The sequence below is a fragment of the Tupaia chinensis genome, unplaced genomic scaffold, assembly GCF_000334495.1.
Source record: "Tupaia chinensis unplaced genomic scaffold, TupChi_1.0 Scaffold139833_1, whole genome shotgun sequence".
Lineage (NCBI taxonomy): Eukaryota > Metazoa > Chordata > Mammalia > Scandentia > Tupaiidae > Tupaia > Tupaia belangeri.
Genome location: NW_006199712.1, coordinates 2,320,314 through 2,342,530, shown reverse-complemented (window position 1 = coordinate 2,342,530; position 22,217 = coordinate 2,320,314). Strand labels below are relative to the sequence as shown.

At 42.3% G+C, this 22,217-nt stretch overlaps 1 protein-coding gene and 1 pseudogene across 3 annotated transcripts in view; one reads left to right on the top strand and one right to left on the bottom strand.

Annotated features, from left to right (window-relative positions):
* Positions 1-22,217, bottom strand: part of SLC9A9 (solute carrier family 9 member A9) — a 720,836-nt gene that overhangs the window by 350,693 nt on the left and 347,926 nt on the right. For all 3 annotated transcript variants that reach the window (XM_027765886.1, XM_014593185.2, XM_006162296.3), the window contains exons 7-8: positions 19,560-19,698; positions 14,238-14,343 (exon numbers count right to left, since the gene is read on the bottom strand). In XM_027765886.1, coding sequence (XP_027621687.1) covers positions 14,238-14,343; positions 19,560-19,698 — 245 coding nt within the window. The remainder of the gene's footprint in view (positions 1-14,237; positions 14,344-19,559; positions 19,699-22,217) is intronic.
* Positions 3,405-10,487, top strand: LOC102488630 (eukaryotic initiation factor 4A-I-like; annotated as a pseudogene).

Sequence of the window (22,217 nt, the reverse complement as noted above, 5' to 3'; positions counted from 1 at the left end):
TCATCCTCCAGAGGGGATGGCCACACCACAATCCCTTCTCATCCATTCTCCTCTTGGGATTTTGGGGACACATACACACGTGCTCGGTGTGAGGTTTAAGCTGAGGGTCCAGGACTTGAACTGTGACCCACTATGTAGGAGTCCAACGACATAACCATTCCGCGATCTGCTGGTCTCTTGGCATGTACATTTTAACTGTCTTCGTGCTTTTACATACCCATGCCTGCTTATGTTAGTCATGGTATTGTTCTGTGCAGCCTTAGACATCTCTCTTAAAAATCTATGATCTCAGATTCTTTTTTAAAAATTTTATTTGGTAGTATTAGTATTTTTACATTGAATCATGGTGTATCTTTTTTTTTTGGAGAGGTTTTCACTATAGGGTGCGTGCGCTCGCCAGAAAGACAGAGAGAGACAGACAGACAGAAAGCGAGAAATCACCCCCCAGGGGGGATGGCCAAGCCACAATCCCTACTATTCCATTCTCCTCTCGGGATCTTGGACACACACACACATGCGTCCAGTGTGAGTTTAAGCCACCAGGTCTGGGACTCGAACTGCAGTTGACTACATGAGAGTCCAGCGACATAGCCATTACACTAATTGCTGGTTTCTGCACTTTCCCATTTTAAATGTCTGTGATAGAAATAGTTCAATTTGTATATTGCTTCAAGGTCTGCATATATGAAACTGGATAATTACACGGAGACTTATAGTTTCATGTTGACTCTGTCATAGATAATCCAGCATCTCCACCTCAACCTAGATTTCCTCCAGGGCTGGGTCCACCATATTGTCCTCAACCTCTAACCATGCCTGGAAGATAATTAGGGGCTCAAATGCAGGTTTATCAAAGGAATAACAATTTCTATTTCAAGAAATGTTTATGTGCTTTGATAAGAGAACACAGGGAAGCTAGTTTTTGATCCTCATGTAGAAACAGATGTTTATATGAATTTATTAGTGGCAGAATCCATTTTCTTCTAATATTTAAATTTTCTTATTCAAGACTGTTGTCACCTCCAGTTTTTGCCACTGATAACATTATTCCATGGTGCCTTTCTCATTAACAGCCGATGAAGCCTTCAGATATGGAAGCAGAAAAATAAAGGTCTGTCACATGAAACGTAATTTTCCTTGACATTAAATGCAGACTTGAGGGGTTTCTAAGACGGGAGAATATTGCATTTTTGGACAGGAAATATTGATTATATCATCAGAAGACAGAAAGAGTAAGAAAGAAAAAAATGCATCTTGCTCTCAGGCAGTACTCTGAGGGGTTTTAAGGTTGATGGGTTATTTTTCCATGCCACACTTTTATTTATTTTTGATCTAGTAAAAGAAGACGTTTCTGACAGGTCTCCTACCACCACTGAAAGTGAACCTTGGAACTGAGAAGTCAAAGATTTAACAAAATGGAAAACTCCTTTAGGGAATATGTGAAAGAATCCAAGTTTTTAAAGAATACTATTACTGTCTAGTTCACTATATCTGGCAACACCAGAGTTGGCGGATTAATCATGAGTCTGTTGACTATAAGAACATCAATATAGAAAACAGCATGAATCTATGGTCTTATCTCTGCCTTCTTCAAAGCAGAGAACTGATGCATGGAAGTGTTACTTCAGGTCTGTGTTGCATGAGTTACAAATTTCCATTTAAAACAAAACAAAAACCCTATGCAAATTCTTCCTGATGTTGTAGTGATTAGTTATGCAAATGAACAAGATCTGGAGATGGAAAATCCTTCTTGTTTAGATCTCTGGCATGTCACCTCCAGTGTTGGTGTTCATCGAGCTTTTCTCTCTTGCCCTCATCTCTTTCAGTTTTAATTTCCTTGGAGTCAACTATTACATTTACACCAAAGTCACCTAAATCTCTAATCATCAGCCTCACTCCAGAAGTCCAAGTTCAATTGCCCACTAATACTAGTCCATATTTCAAACTTGTGTACCATCTTGTAGGTCCTTGGATAAATGAATTATTTTTGTCTCCTTTTCTATTGCTTATTCATTCATTTGCATTCCCGATTTTTGGTGAAATGTACTGTGGATCCAGTTAACACAGAGGTCTAGACATTTTCACTCCTTTTTCTCTTTCTATATATTCGTTATTTTTGCCAAACTCTTGGCAATTTTCTACATGCCTGTGCAGAATATGAGTTTCTAAGAACTGTTGAACTGCTTGTTGCTTAACTTTTTCTTATACCTCTTTGTACCATGAGCTGTTAAGTAATTACTGAAAACATTTACAGTGAAGAAAGTGGGGGAACATTGGCCACTACTGCAGTTACACGGGAAGGTTTTTTTTTTTTTGGAGAGGTTTTCGCTATAGGGCACATGCGCTCGCCAGACAGACAGAGAGAGACAGAAAGCGAGAAATCACCCTCCACAATCCCTTCTCCTCCATTCTCCTCTTGGGATCTTGGGCACGCATGCACTAGTGCCCGGTGTGAGTTTTAAGCCACTGGGTCCGGGATGCGAACCGTGGTCGACTACGTGGGAGTCCAGCGACATATTGCCAAACTCTTGGCAATTTTCTACATGCCTGTGCAGAATATGAGTTTCTAAGAACTGTTGAACTGCTTGTTGCTTAACTTTTTCTTATACCTCTTTGTACCATGAGCTGTTAAGTAATTACTGAAAACATTTACAGTGAAGAAAGTGGGGGAACATTGGCCACTACTGCAGTTACACGGGAAGGTTTTTTTTTTTTGGAGAGGTTTTCGCTATAGGGCACATGCGCTCGCCAGACAGACAGAGAGAGACAGAAAGCGAGAAATCACCCTCCACAATCCCTTCTCCTCCATTCTCCTCTTGGGATCTTGGGCACGCATGCACTAGTGCCCGGTGTGAGTTTTAAGCCACTGGGTCCGGGATGCGAACCGTGGTCGACTACGTGGGAGTCCAGCGACATAGCCATTACGCTAACTGCTGGTTCCCAAGGGAAGGTTGTTTAAATATTGAAATGAAGAGCTATTTGGATCAAGAAAGTGCAGGTGTGAGCTAATGCGTGGTTAAGGGAAGAGATGACTCTACACCTATTGAGACGGCACCATTGCGTGTTTGCTCTTGGTTTGGTGTGCTCATTAGCTAAGCCCCTGGAGAATTTTGGGTGCTATTTCTGTAGCTTGAATGCCTAGTATTTTGAACCTGAAAGTTTTATTTTGGGGCTTGGAAAAAGCTCCCTGAACCTTATTTATCGGCCAAGTGGGACTCACATAGTCCTGTCAATATGAAAGCAAGAGCGCTTCAGTTTTAAGCTTAGAGATGTTGGCTAATGACATGTACTTAGAAGCTGAAACCGGCCAGATGTGTTTTGGGAAACAATTCAAACTGAGTTCCCTCCTGGTGATTTGTTTTATTTACTGAGCTCCACAAATGTATTTTCCATCTAGTCATGCAATGCATCAGAGGCAAGCCAAATGGAACACGTTCACCTCTGAGCTAAAAGCCTTCTTAGGAGTTTCAGACTCATTTTTTGCCAAGCTGAGAGATGATGGAGATGGGAAGTAAGGAGCCAACGTCCTTACTCAGATCAAGTGACCTCTCAGCAAGTCCAGTAACAGTCATTTCATTTAGAAATCTTTTCTCCTTGTCTATTGTAAAGAAAAAAAAAAAAAAAAACTTGCCTCAGCTCCTCTTTTTCCCTTATTCTATAAAGACCTTTCAAGAACTGACCTGACAGAGCAGCATTACCTGGGCTTCTCGAGTCAGTTCCTCCTTATCGTGACAATGTAATTAGGCTCCCGTGATTTGAGCCCAACAGGAGAACATACTTGGATGACAGGAGTGAGACGATTTGACTGTTCGATTTGACGGTGGCTGTTGTGCTGACACTCGTGGGTGCCGAGTGTATCTTGCTTTCAGTCATTTTGGCTAATTCCTTGGTGAGCAGATCAGAGTGATCGTCTCTACCCTTCCACATTTTAAATCACTTTCCGAGTCTTAGTCTCTAGAATCAGACTACGAAGCCCAACAGCATTACTTAATAATGAAGACTTTTATTTCTTCTTCCTATTCTTATGTATTTATTTTCTTAGATGGAAATTATCATCAGTTGAATAGATAATAGGCTATACTGTATAACTTTTTGTATAAAAAAAAAAAAAAAACGAGGTATGCCGTTGCCCTCTTCCCCCTCCTCTGCCTCCAATGGACGTGAAATATGCCCCAGGAATCTAAAAATGGAAGCCGTCTTTATTACAACAGTGCCTGGGAGCAGGGAAATCATTAGACACAGTGTCAATGTTGCCATTAGAAATCTTACTCTTCAGGTGTTTAATGACAGTCCCTGAAAGTTTGCCTCTGGCAAGAACCTGACCCCCAAAGTCTCAGCTGGGTAACAGATTATAAAAATGAATTTTCAAATATCTTGTCCAGCTGTGCTTTGTGGTTATCTTTATAAACTGAAAAGCAGCTTCTATAACATGATTCAAGTCCATTAGAGATTATGCTATAAATTTTTTTTTTGCTGAATTATTTTCAATATTCAATTTAAAATAATGGCTCAGTAACCTAATGACCTGTAGAAAATAGGCCTCGGCACAAGGAAAATTCTACCTGCTCCGAAATTAGTAGGCATGTGTACCAAGTACCACCTGGAAAGAATACCTCAGGGTCATGTTTTTACTCAAAAGCCACAGTCTGTATGTTTACAGTGTGCTTCCATTACAAAAATAATGAAATCCTTTTACCTTAGCAGTGAGGGAAATGGAGCTACCAATTAATAGGATGACTTATTCCAATCCTTCAGCAAGTCAGCTGAAGAGCCAGACACCAGACATATCCCTCGGTGGCTGACTTTGTAAGTAGGGCAGACACAGCCATATATATTCTCATCTTTCTATGCTTTCCTGGCAGGGGAAGAGTCCCTATAGTCCATTTCGATGTACACACTCTCATCCCCTAGAAAGACTCTCTCTTGCATTTTATATTCCACTCCGTCTTCCCAAATGAAAGTGTCCTCACACTGCACATGTGTATTTCCAAGAGCAGAGACTCAGACTTCTGGGTAATAGAAATGCCAACCTTCATTTGCATGCCTAAAAGCCACTTGTTTCCACAAAACCAAGTTCTTCTGCGTGACTACTGAATATCTGCAGGTGCAATTTCCAAGAGACTCAGATGAGGCGGCTGCAAATGTGGCCAAAGATGATCCAAATAAATCAAATGATCATCATCAAATTAGGAAGAACTGAAAGTGGAAACGGGAGATATGGTAATGAACCAGCCCCCTACTCTGAAGTGTTCATAATGAATCTGATAAGACCAATTGAAAAGGATAATGAACACTGTACAAACTGCCTTTCAAAGCTTGATGTGTTCTGTTAGTCTACCCAGTATGCACCTGGCAGAGATGGTCTGAGTAGCCTAGCCTTGAGGCTGCGCTCATTTGAGTCTCTTCCCTTCTGACCTGTCATCAAGTTAGGCAGTTTCCTTGGTTGAAATGCCTCGTGGATTATTCCTTTCCTTGTATCATTTAGGTTCCTTTGTTTGCAAGCAATAAAAAGAGACCCTAGTTACCGTCACCAGAAAGGAATTTTTTAGAAGGAAGTGTGATCATGCTCAGGAATAAAAGGCACTGCAGAGGTTCCAAGAATCTGGGGGCAGGCGCAGAGGGTCTCTACAGGACGTGGCTATTGGAAAAAATCGGTTCCAATAGTTTCACAGCTTTTCATCTCCCTTTTAAAGATTCGCGTCCCAGGGAAAGAATATCTGGTTGGGCCACATCAGATGTCTTCATTCCCTTTGGCAGGGGAGGATGAGATACCATGATTAGCAAGATACTATCCATGGAGGGGTGAAGTTCCTCAGAAACGTCAAGACACTATTACCAGTGAAAGCAAAAGTGGGACTGGGCAGACTTGACTAACACATATCCACCGCGTTCTAGACTGAGTGCTTCCCCTCATGCCTACACAGGCTCATCTTTTTAACTTATTGGTTAAGAAAAGTACATACTGGAACCAGCAGATGCCACGATGATTACATTGCTGGACTTCCACATATTTGACTGTGGTTTGAATCCCAGATCTGGTGGCTTAAACTCATGATGGGTGCATGAGTTTGTGTGTGTGTCCAAAAATCCCAAGAGGAGAGTGGAGGAGAAGGAACTGTGGCATGCCCATCTCCCCGGCCGGTGACTTCTTGCGTTCTCTCTCTCCAGTGAGTGCATGTACCCTACAGCAAAAAATATCTCTCTGGAAAAAAAAAAGTATATACTAATAAAATGTATGATGTTTCCTTTACTGGTATGAATTTGCTGTGGAATATTTTGACCAGTTCCTAAGGGGAATCTATAGGTATATTATTAGGCACCAAGTACTCACTATCTTATAAAACCTGTTATTTTTACTTTTTTTTTTTTTGAGAGGTTTTTGCTATAGGGCACGTGTGCTCGCCAGAAAGACAGGGAGAGACAGAGAGACAGAAAGCAAGAAATCTCCCCCCAGGGGGAATGACCGTGCCGCAATCCCTTCTCCTCCATTCTCCTCTCAGGATCTTGGGCACGCACGCACACGTGCCCAGTGTGAGTTTAAGCCACTGGGTTGGAGACTACGTGGGAGTCCAGCGACATAGCTGTTATGACAACCACTGGTCCCAAGCCTATTATTCAGAATTTGAAAGCTTTTCATTTTGTTGAGCTAAAATCATTCATTGCTGTGCTCAAAAGATATTTATTGAGTGCCTAAAATGCTCAGTCATTCTGTTGGTGCTGATGAAATCCTCATGGATCTGGTAGTCTATTATAACTTCTGTCCACCAAACCTATTCTACACATCGGCTCTATTTCTTTCTACGGAGAGTAAATCAAACAGTTTAGTGAAATCTAGATGCGCATAAACAAACAAGAACCAGCTAGAAACTATAACAGAAGAAGTTCCCATTCATTATAGTACCTCAAAATATAAAGGAGCTAAAAAGAGACTTAACAAGAAATTTGTAGGCCTAATGTGATGACAACTATAAAAATTTACTGAGGGCTATAAAGCGATTCAAATAAATGGAGAGTCGTAACATATTCCTGGGTGGGAAGACTCAATGTTATAAAAATACCACTTCTCTTCAAATTAATCTAAAAATTTAATGTACCCTCAGTCATAACCTTGAAGTTATTTTCTGTTTGAGGCTTAATGAAATTATATTTTCAAGTTTATCTGAAATAATAAATATGTGAGTATAACAAAAGAGCTTTTTGATCATGAAGAGGGGTAGGAGATTGATCTACTAGATATTAAAATGAACCGTGAAGCTATACTAATTAAATGAAGATCAGAAGTTCAGGGGAACAGCAGAAAACCTAGAACATACACGTACTTCTATGAACATTTCAAATTCATAGGTAAAGATCGGTAGGTGTTAGAAGAAAATCAAATCCCTACTGCACATCTCATACCAAAACAAGTTCCAGTTCCAGTTCAATTCCAATTAAAAAATATAAAACTCAGCAACTTTCAAAAGAAAGTAGTATTATCATTAACATTATCACGTCATGGGACCAGCAGATAGCATAAAGATTATGTTGTTGGATTCCTACATGGCCGACTGAGGTTTGAGTCCCAGACCCAGTGGCTTGAAACTCACACCAGGTATATGTATGTACATGCTTAAAATCCAGAGAGGAGAACAGAGAAGAAGGGACTGTGGTGTGGTCATCTCCCCAGGGGGTGATTTCTCGCTTTCCACTCTCTCTCTCTAGTTCTCCAGCAAATGCATGTGCCCTACAACAAAAATCTCTCTTAAAAAATGATCACATCATAAATATTTGGGCTTTCTAAGGAGGAGATAAAACCAATCACATAAAACATCAATATGTCTAAACCAACCCCTTTCCCTTCACCAAACAAATGTAACATATTTAAAAAGTGTAAGTATGAAGTGGAGAGTATTTGTAGCCTATATGACAATCTGTTATTTTTCTTTAATAAAGAGCCAGTAAATTGCAATGTGACAAAGATGAGCATCCCCATGGGGAAAAAAGGGAAAAGGGCATTAATAGGTAGTTTTCTGGGATCAGTAGTTGGCATAATGGCTATGTCGCTGGGATTTCCATGTAGTTGATCTTGGTTCAAGTCCCAAACCCGGTGGCTTAAACTCATGCCAGGCACATGTACATGCATGCCCAAGATCCTAAGAGGAGAATGGAGAAGGGATTGTGGTGTGGCCATCTCCCCTGGGGGGTGATTTCTCACTTTCTGTCTCTCTGTCTCTCTTTCTGGCAAGCACATGTGCCCTATAGCAAAAAACCACTCCAAAAAAAAAGATATATATATGTATATATATAATTGCATATATAAATAAATATATGTATATTTGAATACAGCAAGATCTTTTCCTTTCACTACTTTAAATGGCTAAAGACCATAGAAAACTATATAAATTGCTGGTTTATCTGTATCTTGCTTCCATATTCTCATTGGACATAATAAGATGGACATAACCAAATATTAACAATACTTATTAATAGGCAATAAGAATATAAATGATGCTAATTTTATTTCCTTCTGTGAATCCACATTTTCTAAATTTTTTGCAATGAATATGCATTACCGTGAATGTAAAAAAAAAAAAGAAAAACATATTTAAAAATAGATGTGCTTTGCTTAAAGCAAAAGAAATACTTTCTCAAGTAAAATCTTATGTTAAAAACCTAATTCATGAAACCAGTGAAGGGGTGAAACAGAGGTGGCAGGCCTAGAGATCTGCTCACTTGGTGGACATTACTGGAGGTCCCACTTTCGAATGTCAGGGCTTGGGGAATTCTGCTGAGAAAGCATTGTGCTTTTCACTATCGCTAGGGCTCACATTTTATGTTGTTAGTGAGCCTATTCCAGGTCCCATGCTTGTTGGTCATCTAAGGAACTGCTGGCTTATTCCATGTTAGGTTGCTATATGCATTGTTGTACATTCATTCATTAAGCATTTCTTAAAAAGTTTTACATATCTGGTTGGAGGCAGGATTCCTGATCCAGAGATAATGGCCCCAGTAGAAAGGAGCCCAAAGGCGTCATCAAGAGTAACAGGTGGGACCAGCAGATGGCGTAGGGGTTATGTTGCTTAAGTCCCATGTAGTTCACCATGGTTTGAGTTCTGGACCTGGTGGCTTAAAACTCACGCTGGGCAGTGTGTGTGTATGTCCAAAATCCCAAGAGGAGAATGGAGGAGAAGGGATTGCGGTGTGGCCATTCCCCTAACATGTGATTTCTCACTTTCTGTCTGTCTATTTTTCTGGCAAGTCCATATGCCCTATAGTAAAAAGAAAAAACTCTCTAAAAAAAAAAAAAGATTGTTGCCAGCTTTGATGACATAAACTTCTTAGCCCTAAGAGTCCCTCCTCCATAGCATTTATGCCTAAGGTTTTGAGAAGCCCTCTGCCATCCAGCAGTAAACCATTCTTCCTTGTATCAAGAGTTATGCTGTGATTGCTCAAGCCCAAACTGGGACTAGGAAAACAGCCACATTGGCCATATTGATTTTGCAGCAGATCAAATTAGATATAAATTCTGCTCAGGCTTTGGTACTTGCACCCACTCAAAAAAGGCTCAATAGATTCAGAGGTGGTCATGGCATTAGGAAATTACTTGGGTGTCTCCTGTCATGCCTACACTGGGTACACCAGTGCAGATGTCGAGGTGCAGAAGCTTCAGATGGAAACTCCCCATACCACTGTGGGTACCCCTGGCCATGTATTTGATATACTTAATGGGGATACCTATCTCCCAAATATATCAAGATGTTTGTACTGCATGATGCTGATGAGATGTTAAGCCATGGTTTCAGGACCAGATCTGTGATACATTCCAAAAGCTCAATAGTAAAAGTTTTGCTGTGAGCTACTGGGTTGTTTGAAAAGTCATAACACGTTTTTGCATAAAAAAAAATACATCATGATTTTTCCAGTAACCTAATATAATGTCTCCCGTGCTTGAGGTGATCAAGAATTTCATGAGGGATCCTATCTAGATTTTTGTCAAGAAGAAAGAGTTGACCCTGGAAGGTATTTGCCAATTCTGTATCAATGTGGAATGAGAGGAGTGGGAGCTGGACACACTGTGTGACCTTTATAAAACCCTTACCATCACCCAGGTCATCAATATCCCCAAGAGCAGATAGATTGGCTTGCTGAAAATATGCACACTCAAGAGTTCATCATCTCTGCCATGCATGGAGATATGGACCAAAAGGAATACGATGTAATCATGAGCGGGTTCTGTCAGGCTTTAGTAGTGTATTGATCATCATTGATCTGCTGGCCAGAGGCATCAATGTGCAATAGGTTTCTTTAGCCATCAATAATGATCTTCCCACCAACAAGGAAAACTATCCACAGAATTGGTCATGGTGGACAATTTGGCTATAAGGACATGGTTGTCAATATGGTAACAGAAGACAAGAGGAGGAGACAAAAGGATTCTTTGAGACATCGGGACCTTCTACAACACCTCCATTGAGGAGCGGCCCCTCAACATTGCTGACCTCTTCTGAGAGGGGCTGTCCTGCTACCTTGCCCCAGCCAGTCAGTCCTGGGGAGGGCTGACATAGCAACAAGAGAGAGGAGGGAAGGGAACCCAAGGGATGGGCATCTTGCCATTTTTTTTTTTTGAATGAACGTCATTTTGAAGCAAAAAAAGTTAATTGATCTTAGCTTTGCATCATATTAGTTTTCCTGTACACAAAAACTGAAAGGATTTCATCATTATATTGAAATGATTTTATAGAGTTAAAAGATTATTGATACCAGGCTTTCAGATTTTTTTAATAGTTGATCTAAGAAATGACCACAGAAAGAATGAATTTATCTTTCCTAAAATTATTATTACATATCTTGTTTATTATGGTGTTCAAATGCCTGTATGCAAGAATGCATTTTATAAACTCTAAATTTTAGTGCCAAAAGAAAAAGTTGGCCATTTTTATAAATAAGTATGGCTTCCTTTTATAATGTTGCATTAATCCTATATAACTCACCACCTTTCCATTTTAGCTTTGGCTGCCAGAAAGCTCAGAGTTGTATTTATTGCCAAACCAGAGCAATGAACAGCTGCCTAATTTTGCAGAAAACCTCTATTCCAAGAACCTGAGTGTTTACCCTTAACCAAATGGTTCCTTGATATGCACAGCTCATATTATGACCGGTCTCAAATCCAATTTGGAAGTAGGCAGAGATTAAATAATAAACCAACAAACACATAAGTAATTTTGGCTAAGCAATTTGGGTCTTTGCCTATAAAGTAATGCTCACACCTAGAATCTGGTTGGTTTCAAACACCTATTAGGCATATAACCTGAATCTGGAGGACTGTCGTGGAGTGACTCTGCCCCTGGACAAACCATGGGCACTGGAGTCTTTCTGCTGAGGCCCATACCTGTATTCACCCACTCCTTGCCTGGCTCCTTTGAGGGAGGTCTCGTGGTATCCAATAAAATCAGCAGGTTAAAAGGGTGGTAAAAGAGTAAGTCGCAGGGACCAGCAGTTAGCATAATGGCTATGTTGCTGGACTCCCATGTAGTAGACCATGGTTCGAGTCCCGGACCTGATGGCTTAAACTCACGCCGGGCGCGTGTGCATGCGCGGCCAAGATTCCGAGAGGAGAATGGAGGAGAAGGGATTGTGGCGTGGCCATTCCCTCTAGGAGGTGATTTCTCGCTTTCTATCTCTCTGTCTCTCTCTGTCTGTCTGGTGAGCACACACGCCCTATAGCAAAAACCTCTCCAAAGAAAAAGAAAATAAAAGAGTAAGTTGCATATAAATGAGCTATTTATACAGCTTCCCATGGACTATAACCTTTTAAGGGGTTACTAGAACAAGATCTTGCTGAAATGGGGCAGGAAACCGACCATTTTCACACACGGAAACAATTCTTAGGCAATAGTGTGTGTGTGTATGTGTGTGTTTATTACACTTTCAACAGTAGACTAAAAATATTAAGTGAATTAACATACTTCTTTATCTATTTGGAAAATCAAGTATTTGTTCTCATTGTTAATGATATTTAGGTCATTTGGTAAGTGCTGAACAGGATATGGAAGGTGAAAGAAAGAGAAGCAACTGTTTTGAATGACTCTGATATAAATGGTTTGCCTCGGCTATTTCATTTAAGAGGCATGATTTTTTTTTTCTCCAATGCATAAGCTCCTCAGCAATCTGCTTCACAACATAGCAATGCAATAACACAGTGAACTTGGTGTTGCAATGACTTGGATGCGAGAGCCTGGTGGGGTGGAATCTAGTGATATAGTCTTAATTACAGTGTCATAAGAACTGGCAGAGCGGCTGTCTGTATCAGTAACAGACACCCTTGAAGCCTTGGGAATAGCTTGGCCTTTCCAGCTCTGCAGTAAGTTGGGTCAGCTGATTAGAGCGATAGATTCTATCATTGCTAAAAAGATTTGCCATGGCATTTACAGAACAGCCAAAACTGATCTGGGAGCGAGTGGACCAGGGAAGCTCCTGGGGCCCCAAATATCTTCCTACTCTTGGATGTCTGCCTGACATTCCATAGAGGATGTTTCATTCCAGGTAGATGTATTTGGTGTCCAAGCTCAGGCTTTCAGAATTGAATTTCTTAGCTTTAGTGCCCAGCTCCATTCCTCGCTGCTGGCTGAGTAAATTGGGGATCATCTCTTACTTTGACTCTTTCTGTAAATTAATGAAATCATCCCGAAAGGCAGGCAACCAGTACTTGGATCATGGTATACCTTCACTGTCTGTCAATGTTACTTATTATTTATTATTTGGACTTTAAGCATCACCTATTAAAATGCAAATGTCCATGGAGGCATACCTTGTTACCAGGTAACACTTTATAGGAACGAGGTCCTCACCATTTGAATGTCAGTGAAGAGGTAGTGAGCAGAAAGGAATCCAGAATTGAAACACGAAAAAGCAGAGAACTAGGCCCAAGGAGAGAAATAGCTTTGACATTTTGCTCAGAGCCACAGTGAATCTTCTACGTGAAAAAGCACCCAATCGTTGCAGCTACCCAAGCGCAAATCTTTGCTGTTGCAGAAAGGCAATCTAATTGCTGAATCCAGATCAAAGGATCCACAGCCCTTGCGGCCTTTGGGACTTCCCTCTCTCTATCAACTGTTCCACCTCAGAGGACTCTATATAGACTTTCTGTGGTCAGAGACATGAAACTGTGGAGTTGCCACATTTTCTCTTTGGTTTTCTACCTGGCGTGGAGCATATGCAAAGATCTTAAACACTGATGTGTGGAGGCATATACACTGTAGGGAGGCAACTGATACTGGAACCTGCTGCTTGCAGACACTGGTGTTTAAAGCCCTCACCCCTTCTTTTTGTTTGTTTATATATATTTTTTTCCATTTTATTTATTTATATTTTTTTCCAGTTTGCCAAAGGATGCATTTTCTTGTCAGAGAGAGGGAGAGGGAGAAAGCAACCCCTAGTTGGACATGGCCATGCCGATGACAATCCCTTCTCTGTTTCTCGTTTCTCCTCCCCATGGAGATGTGCGGCATGCACGCGCATGTGCCTGGCCTAATTTTTCAGCCACAGGGACTTGAATTCCAACCACGCACAGGTGGTCATGTGGGATCCAGCTCCTTTAATCCCCAGGAGCGGGGCCAACCCAGCCACCACCCTTCTTTTTTTTTTTTTTTTTTGGAGAGGTTTTTGCTACAGGGCGCGTGCGCTCGCCAGACAGACAGAGAGAGACATAGAGACAGAAAGGGAGAAATCACCCCCCAGAGGGGATGGTCATGCCGCAATCCCTTCTCCTCCATTCTCCTCTCGGGATCTTGGGCACGCACGCACACGCGCCCGGCGTGAGTTTTAAGCCACCGGGTCCGGGACACGAACCGCGGTCGACTACGTGGGAGTCCAGCGACATAGCCATTACGCTAACTGCTGGTTCCCGCACCACCCTTCTTTACAGAGCACTTGTGAGTATTCTTTCCCATTCTGAGTGGAGATTTCCATTTGTAAAGCCAGCCACTATAAATCAGCCATTTCAGCATCCCCTCCTGTCCAGCAAGGAGAGAATCATCAAACATTTGGGAAATAGTCTGTTAAGCTGTTTTACCCAAAATGGGTGAATTATTGCTATTTTTTCTCCCAAGGGCACCCAGGAGAGGCTGATTATTGATACAAACCATTCCCATTCAGACTGAAGAGAAGCTTCATTCACCTCCAGCTGGGTCAGGGAGGGGAACACACTGGGGGACACACACCTCGCACCTCCCCATCACTGTACAGCATGAAGCACTGACCTGTTAGGCCGGCGGCCTCGGCAGACAGGAAGGCACTCCAAGAGAGGAGAAAAAACAGGCCAGTTTCCAGCATTGGGAACTCACACAGCTTGGTAAATTTGGTCAAGTGATGAAGACACGTTAAGGGAAACAACCATTGCTTTTACATCTGAATCTCCTTGGCTGAGAAAACCTGATCTACTGATGATAGAAAGAAATGATTCTCAGACCTGCCTGGAAGGCTATACCTCTCACTGGGACCTTCATCGAAGGCCAGCATGAGCTCCATGCTGCACTGGGGGCTGAACATGCCCGGAAAATCTCAAACCTGCATTCACATAAAAAAGGCATTTTATTACGAGTATGAATTCAGCCAATTGTGGTTACAAAAATCTCTTTTTCTTTTTTTTGGAGCGGTTTTTATTTTATTTTATTTTATTTTTTATTTTTATTTTTTTGCTATAGGGCACGTGTGCTTGCCAGAAAGACAGGGAGAGACAGAGAGACAGAAAGCGAGAAATCACCCCCCGGGGGGATGGCCATGCCGCAATCCCTTCTCCTCCATTCTCCTCTCAGGATCTTGGGCACGCACACAACACGCCTGACGTGAGTTTAAGCTGCCTGGTCCGGGACTCAAACCATGGTCAATTACATGGGAGTCCAGTGACATAGCCATTATGCTACCTGCTGATCAGACAAAAATCTCTTGAAATTGGCCTCAGCCCTTGGGAGGGCCCTTTAGAACTGTAGGAGACCCAGGATACGAAGCTAGGAGAGCGCAGTTGGGATAAGATAGCCCTTCAAGAACATCAGCAGAAAAGGCACTGCTTCCGGGGCAGTATGGTCTCTGGGCAGACTGTCTCGGAGTCTTCTCTCTCAGGGATGGGAACAGGACGAGGAGAAGTAGTCACATTTGGTGACTGGGCAGCTGCCCATACCCCCTTAATCAGCAGGATGAAAAAGAAGGTACACTATTTCTAGGTCAGACGAGACACTCTTTGGAAGACAATAGTTCATTTTGGTAAGGGTGACCCTTAGCCAATAGTCCATAAATTACAAGTAGAACAAAGTGATAGTGAGCTGAGTTAGGCAGAGAATGGGCGATGGGAGAGATGACTAGAGGTATGTGATCAACTGGAAATGGTAACATTGTAAAAAGAGATATTTAGTAGCAGGGCAGGAAATCAAAAATAAGACCTCTGGGTAGAAGATCTAGTTCTAATACTTGGCTCTGCCAGTCACGGGCTGTGTGATTTCTAAGCTGTATATTAACCTCTCTGAGCCTCACTTCTATCTTAGATGCATCAATAATAATAATACCTGTCCTCACAATGTGGAAAGTGAAATTAGATGAAGTATGTTAGAAATGTTGATACATTTTTAGCATAAAGTAGCAAGATATTGAATGGCTGGGGTGTGGTCTAGGGAAGCCGACTCTATCTGTTTAAATTCATCCACTGGCACCCATCTCTGGACCACTCTGTGCTTCAGTTTTCCTATCTGAAAATGGGAATAATAATGCAACCCGTCTCACTGGTATATAAACCTGTAAATATATGTTAAGATGGGACCAGCAGTTAGCGTAATGGCTATGTCGCTGGACTCCCACGTAGTCGACCGCGGTTCCCATCCCAGACCTGGTGGCTTAAAACTCATGCTGGGCACGTGTGCGTGCATGCCTAAGATCCCGAGAGGAGAATGGAGAAGGGATTGTGGCGTGACCATCCCCCCTGGGGGGTGATTTCTCGCTTTCTATCTGTCTGTCTCTCTCTGTCTGTTTGGCGAGTGCACATGCCCTATGGCAAAAACCTTTCAAAAAATATATTCTTAGGGAGCCAGCACTTAGCGTAATGGCTATGTCGCTGGACTCCCACGTAGTCGACCGCGGTTCGTGTCCCGGACCCGGTGGCTTAGAACTCACGCCGGGCACGTGTGCGTGCATGCCTAAGATCCCGAGAGGAGAATGGAGAAGGGATTGTGGCGTGACCATCCCCCCTGGGGGGCGATTTCTCGCTTTCTGTCTCTATGTCTCGCTCTGTCTGTCTGGCGAGCGCACGCGCCCTACAGTGAAAATCTCTCCAAAAAAAAAAAAAATCTTTCCTGGAAATAGACTCAGTAAGGATCTGGAAGAAATTCTTTATGTAGAATACAAAATGGGTACCCTTAAACAGACCCTTTTCCAATATCTCCTTTTGTTAGAGAGCATCTTCGTTTCTTAGGGGGTTGTTTATTCTGAATTCCCTCTTTTGGTTTAAAGAGAAAGCACAGGTCAGTTTGAGTGATAAAATATCAACCAGCTAAAGAACATTCTTTCCTTTTAATCTCCCCCAGAAAGCAGTTTAGTTCTGGGCCCCCCCCACCCCAAGTCTAGAGCCCAGGAGCTCACAGCCTGAGGAGACTGTGCCCTAGCATGGACCAGGTGCCAGGGCAACTAAGGTGGAGGGGACAGTGCGCACCTGCCTTCAGAGCCTGAGAGTGCAAGGCCCATTAAAGGCCATGAAGTGCTGCAAGATTGATGTGCCCCTGCTGCTGAGCGCCTGTCTCTTCTGTCTTTACGCCCTGTCTTCCAGATTAGATCCAATCTCACGGACACGCAGTCTCTAGGCATTTTCTTCCCTTTCTCTTATCAATCTGTTTACGTACGTGTCTGCTTCTTTCCCTTTCTTCTGGAAGGAAGACTTCTGATTTCAGCTTTTGCACCTTGTCCAGGTTGTAGAGCCAAAAGCCTGGGCTTGAACTCTGGGCCTGAAATGTCCTGTTTGTGTGGCACCAGTCACGTTGTTTAGCACTAACTGTCTAATTTCTTCAGCTGTAAAATTGGGATAATCACCATATCTACCTCCCAAAGTTCTTACGAAAACTGTCCAAGATAATCCATGTGAAATGCTTAGGGCAACAGCTGGCACATAATAAGGCCGTCAGTTAATGTTAGATGATATTATTATTATTATTATTGTGCTTGTTATTGCAGACATGTGATCCAGAATGAACTATTTAACCTCCATAAACTTCATTTTCCTCCAGTGTAAGTGAGGATAAATTTGTCTTCTAAGGTTGATTCAACTGAGCCATGCTGAAGTCCTGGCATATGCTGACATACCCTGAGTGTTCCTATTATCGTTTCTATTACTTTGTTTTAAATAACATGAGACCTCCCTCACAATTCTAATAATTCTAATGATTAAGAGGTAGTAGGGAGGAGTAATTAAGAGCACGGTCTGCCTCTCTTGATTCTCACCTCCCAGGTTCATTTACTGACTGAGTTTGAGCAGTAGCTTAGCCTTTCTAAGCTTCAGGGTCCAAAAGTAGTATTTGGTGGCAGGATCCTTATGAAGGTTAGAAGTGCATGTAAAAGTAGTGGAAGACTGGGGACCAGCAGGTGGCATGGTGGTTAGGGCACTGGACACTCCCACATGGCCAACCATGGTTCGAGTCCCGGACCTGTTGACTTGCTTTCTCAGTTTCCCTCTCTCTCTCTCTCTCTTGCTCTCTGTGTGTCTCGCTCTGGTCAAATTATAATAAAATGAATGAATAAATAAAATAATTCTTAAAAAAAAAAAAAAGTAGTGGAATGCCTGATGATATCGTAAGCACCAGGTAGGTCCTTTCTTCCTGTTGTTGGAAATGAGGCCTATCTTTTCTGTGGTATTTTATTTCTGTTGATGCAAGTGCTCTTCTTCAGGATTTGAGGACAAAACTTTGGAGTCATCTTCGAGTCTTTCCTTTATCTCTTTTGACCAACCCATCATGAAGTCCTAGAGATTTTGTCTTCTCAACATCAGTCTTCCCGATGTTTCCCCCACAGTTCATCATTACAGCTGCCTTGATCCGAAAGCCCTTCCTCTGATTCATGTATGCACCAGTTGCTCATCTACATTTTAAAAACACAACGGTCAGAGTGTCACTTCAGTAGCTAACTGTGAACTATGGAAAGAAGCTCAGATTCATCTAAACAACATTCCATGGTACTCCGCAAGCTGACACCATCCCGCCTATGTCTTTTCATCTTCCATTTCTCACTGTCCAGAGCTCTCTGGTCCTCTCAGGCATACTGGCCATGTGCAATAGCCAATCAGTCTAATCTCTACACCTTCAAGAACTCTGGTCTTCCCCTCCTGAAGCATTCACTGCATAGCCTTTGCCAGTATCTTATATCTCTTACAGGCCGCACCCCGGTCCGGTCCCACTCTTCATACAAATACTTCCGTATGCTTTTCAAATTACTTTTCAGCATCATAAAGTTGGACAATTCCAGATGCAACTGCCCTGTCCTTGTTTTGCTAGTCCTAACCACTTAGATGTGGTTTAAGCGCTCACTTCTTATCTAACTCTTTAATGTAGAGCGTGTTTTTCCAAGCTTGTCATTCGGTGAGGGCAGGAATCATGTTTTACTCATCTTCTGACTCTTTGCAGACATTATCAGTAGAATTGAGACTTTTAGCGGCTGCTAGTCAATCTCTGGGTCAGTTCCCATGGAGAAAGATCCCAACAGTTTGTTTTTTCATTGCCTGGGGCCCTGACCCCTCTGGCATGCTTCTTTCTCCTCTTCACCCTGAAGTCTTTGGCACTTGATCTTTTTCTCTGCCTCCTCTCTGTGGCCTCTACTAAACCCTCACACTTGACACGGGCCTTCTCTTGTCTTCTCAACTCTGACTTACTCTTGCCCCATCCAATTGCTCTACGTGAACAGCTGTCCAGACCAGCTTTTTCCCTGGCTCGGATCCACTAGGAACTCTACTGATCCTCCCAAATAGCTAACAGAAAAGAATAAATTAATGACCCAATTGCCTAAATATGGAAAATATGTTATCTCTGCATTGCCTGAAGGTTCTCTTCCATAATGTAGCTGTGGATTCTTGTGTAAAACCACAGTGATCTTTGGTTTGATATATTCTAAGAGTTAGGGATTGGCAAAGCTGCAAGAGAATGCAGAACATACTCAGTGATCACTCTCTGTCAATTCTGTCTTGTTCTTGGACCTAGATCTTCAGTTCTTCCTCCTGACTCTAGTACTTAATGCTAGTCCTGATGACCCCTGCCTATTACAATTCCTAGGTGGCATTTTTTTTTTTTTTGAGACTGTTGCTTTTCTAGTATTAGACAGTGAACACAGAGCTAGCATTGAGCTTGGACAAAGAAAGGTCCTGGCTTTCTCTGCCACTGGTAACCGCCTATACCTCTAGGACAGACTCAGAACCCAAATGGACGCTGCAGTGCTGACTCGAACTTCAACCAGACTCTCTAGCCATTTACTGGCTTAGAGGTTGTCCATCCTCAGAAGCTTCCCCTGGACATTGACGACTCTGTACCATCCCAAGACTTCCACACACACACAAAGGATATCAGCGCCGTGACAACAGCATACGCGGACCCCATCGCAAAGGAGCCAGCAAAGATCCCCAGGAAGTTCCCCACCGACTGGAAGAACGCCGCAGCATCAAAGTCATTTGGGTTCTCCTTGGGACTGTAGATGGATATAGAACTGAAAAGAGAAGAGAGAGAAGGTTAGTCAGTGACCTCCCTCTTAACCGTGGAGGTGGTCAGAATTTCACACCCACTTTTGGGGAGACACCTTTTCTTATGAGGATAGGTGCTGGTTGGAAGAGTTGGGAGAAAAGCGATAAAGAAGGAGGGGGAAGTGTGGAGAAAGCAGAAGGCTTTCCCCTTCCTGACAGCCCGACCCCCATGGTACCCATATCTTTGCTGCCAGTCAGTAAACATTTTTATATTGGAAGGGTCGTAAAGAATATTGTTTCTGAGCAAACTAGGCATTAAAACATGGTAGGTGTAGAAGGAATCTGCTGAGAAGATAGATAACTGTGAATTATTTAGTGGCCATATGTCTTCAGTGCTGTTATATATTCACAAATGTTCCTGATAAAAAGTGCACTTTTATGGCCTGTGCACAAATGGGCGATACAAATCACAGCGGGCACGAAATACTCTGCCGCGATCTTGTCATAAACCACAAAACATGCCTCCTCTCCGGCGTAACCCTTCAGAAACAGAGCACTGATGGTGTTCAGAGCATGGCAGTATTAACCCCAGGGGAGAGACAAAACCCTCACTCCCCACCAAAACAAATGGCAGCAGCTGCCCGAGGTCATCTTTTATACCCCAATTCTAGTAGCTGCCAACAGATTTATTTCCATAGAGAAAAATCAATCCACCAATAGGCAGTCTGTTCACTTAAATACTTTTGAGGACGTCATAGCTGCTATTTATTTTTCAGCCAGGCCCTCAGATCCCAGAGCATTAATATGAAGGACGAGGTGTGTCCTATTTTAGGACGTACGAACTCCATATTGTAGCACTGAAAGGAACAGATGTGCCACACCAGTAGCTTTAGAGAGATTCATTAAATAACATTTCGGAATTTCTTTTTATCTTTCTTTTTTTTTTTTTCAAGTTTTTAACACAGGTCTTTAAAACTAATCAGGAATCAGGAGTTTTGGAAGGGCCTTTATAGCAAAAAAAAAAAAAAAAAAAAAGAAAGTACGCTAGACACACTAAGATTATACTGGATTTTACAGAGATGTAACTGAATCTTTTATGGCTTGGATGATTACTGCACTACTGCACGTCAACTCCAGGACCTGACTTTTCTTATCCAGAGATGAGTTAACAGAGAGCAGGAAGAGCAGATTCCAATCCTCCTACAGGACAATGTGTGGCATTAAAAGAGGTAGTTTTAAATGTTTTTAGTATTCCCTTCGATGTCTTTAAACCCCCAAAGTAGGCCAAACACGTCTGCCTTGATCCTGTAATTGGATAAGGAAGATGAATGTGGATCTTGAATAGAGACCTGAAATGTATGCAAGAATAGGATTCTCTTTGAAGTGTTTTTCTTTTGGTAAATTGTTGTGTTTTACAATAAAAAGGAAACGCAAACCTACGCTTGTGTCCTTTGTATATGCTAGTCCTGGGAAAAGGTGTAAAATCCCAGGACCATTAGGAAATTTGGTGCCAAGGCCTGCTGGTTTGATGAGTGCACCCTGACATTCCCCAGTACATCCCTCCATTCCAGTGAAGAGACCATCGTGAGGGGAAAACGTTTCATTTGCAGGCTCCTTCTCTAGCAAAGGATTTTGTACCATGACACAGCTTTGTAAATGCTTCTGTTAACACCTTAGGCTTCTACCAGTAGGCCTGTCCTCTACAACAGTCACCACTTTGTCCTCATCTCCACCTCCACAGTCCCCCGAAATGTCTTCTCTGTCCTGAAGCTTCTGGAAGCTGGAGCACCGCCGTCACATCTTTGGCCATATCCTGTACCATTATTTACATAATGTTTTTCTTTAAGTCATTTTTTTATCAAATGTAAGGATTTCTATTAAGGGATAGTTATGAACTCATAAGTTTGATGAGCTAATATATTTTTTCCTAATACATGTGAGAATATAGGAGTTAAAAAAATAATTCTCCTGTGTGTCATGTAAAATCATTTGGGTAACCTCACTAATTTGCAGACCTTGTAATGGAAGATCTTCTCCTCCTCCTGCCCACCCCACAGGTGATGGTCACTTTGTTCACCCAACTCCATGTCTGTTCCTGTGATAAACGACTTGACTGAAGGGAAATACTTAATTCCTCTTAACATATGGAGACTGTCCCTTGAATTTGCTGACCATAGAGTTCCCCTGGGTATACACGCTGGGTGCCTGCTAAGTGCCAGGTGACATGTTAGGGTAGGGAGTTAGAGGCAGGCTGGGAAGAATATGGAAGGGAAAGCAGGTTTTGATTCAACATTTTAAGAAATACCAATTATACACAAGTCACACTGAGGCAGAGAAGTTTGAAACATGGATAGAGCCGATCAACAGACAGTAATGGGCAGAGGGCATTCCAGTCAGTAGAAAGATGAAAGGTGAGTACAGAGTATGTTTAAGGCATAGCTGTATGGTTATGGCCACAGCCAAGGTTACATGTAGGTGGATCAGGTGGCATCGTCAGAGACTTAAATTCCATGGGAAGAACACACAGAAGCCCTCACCTTTACAT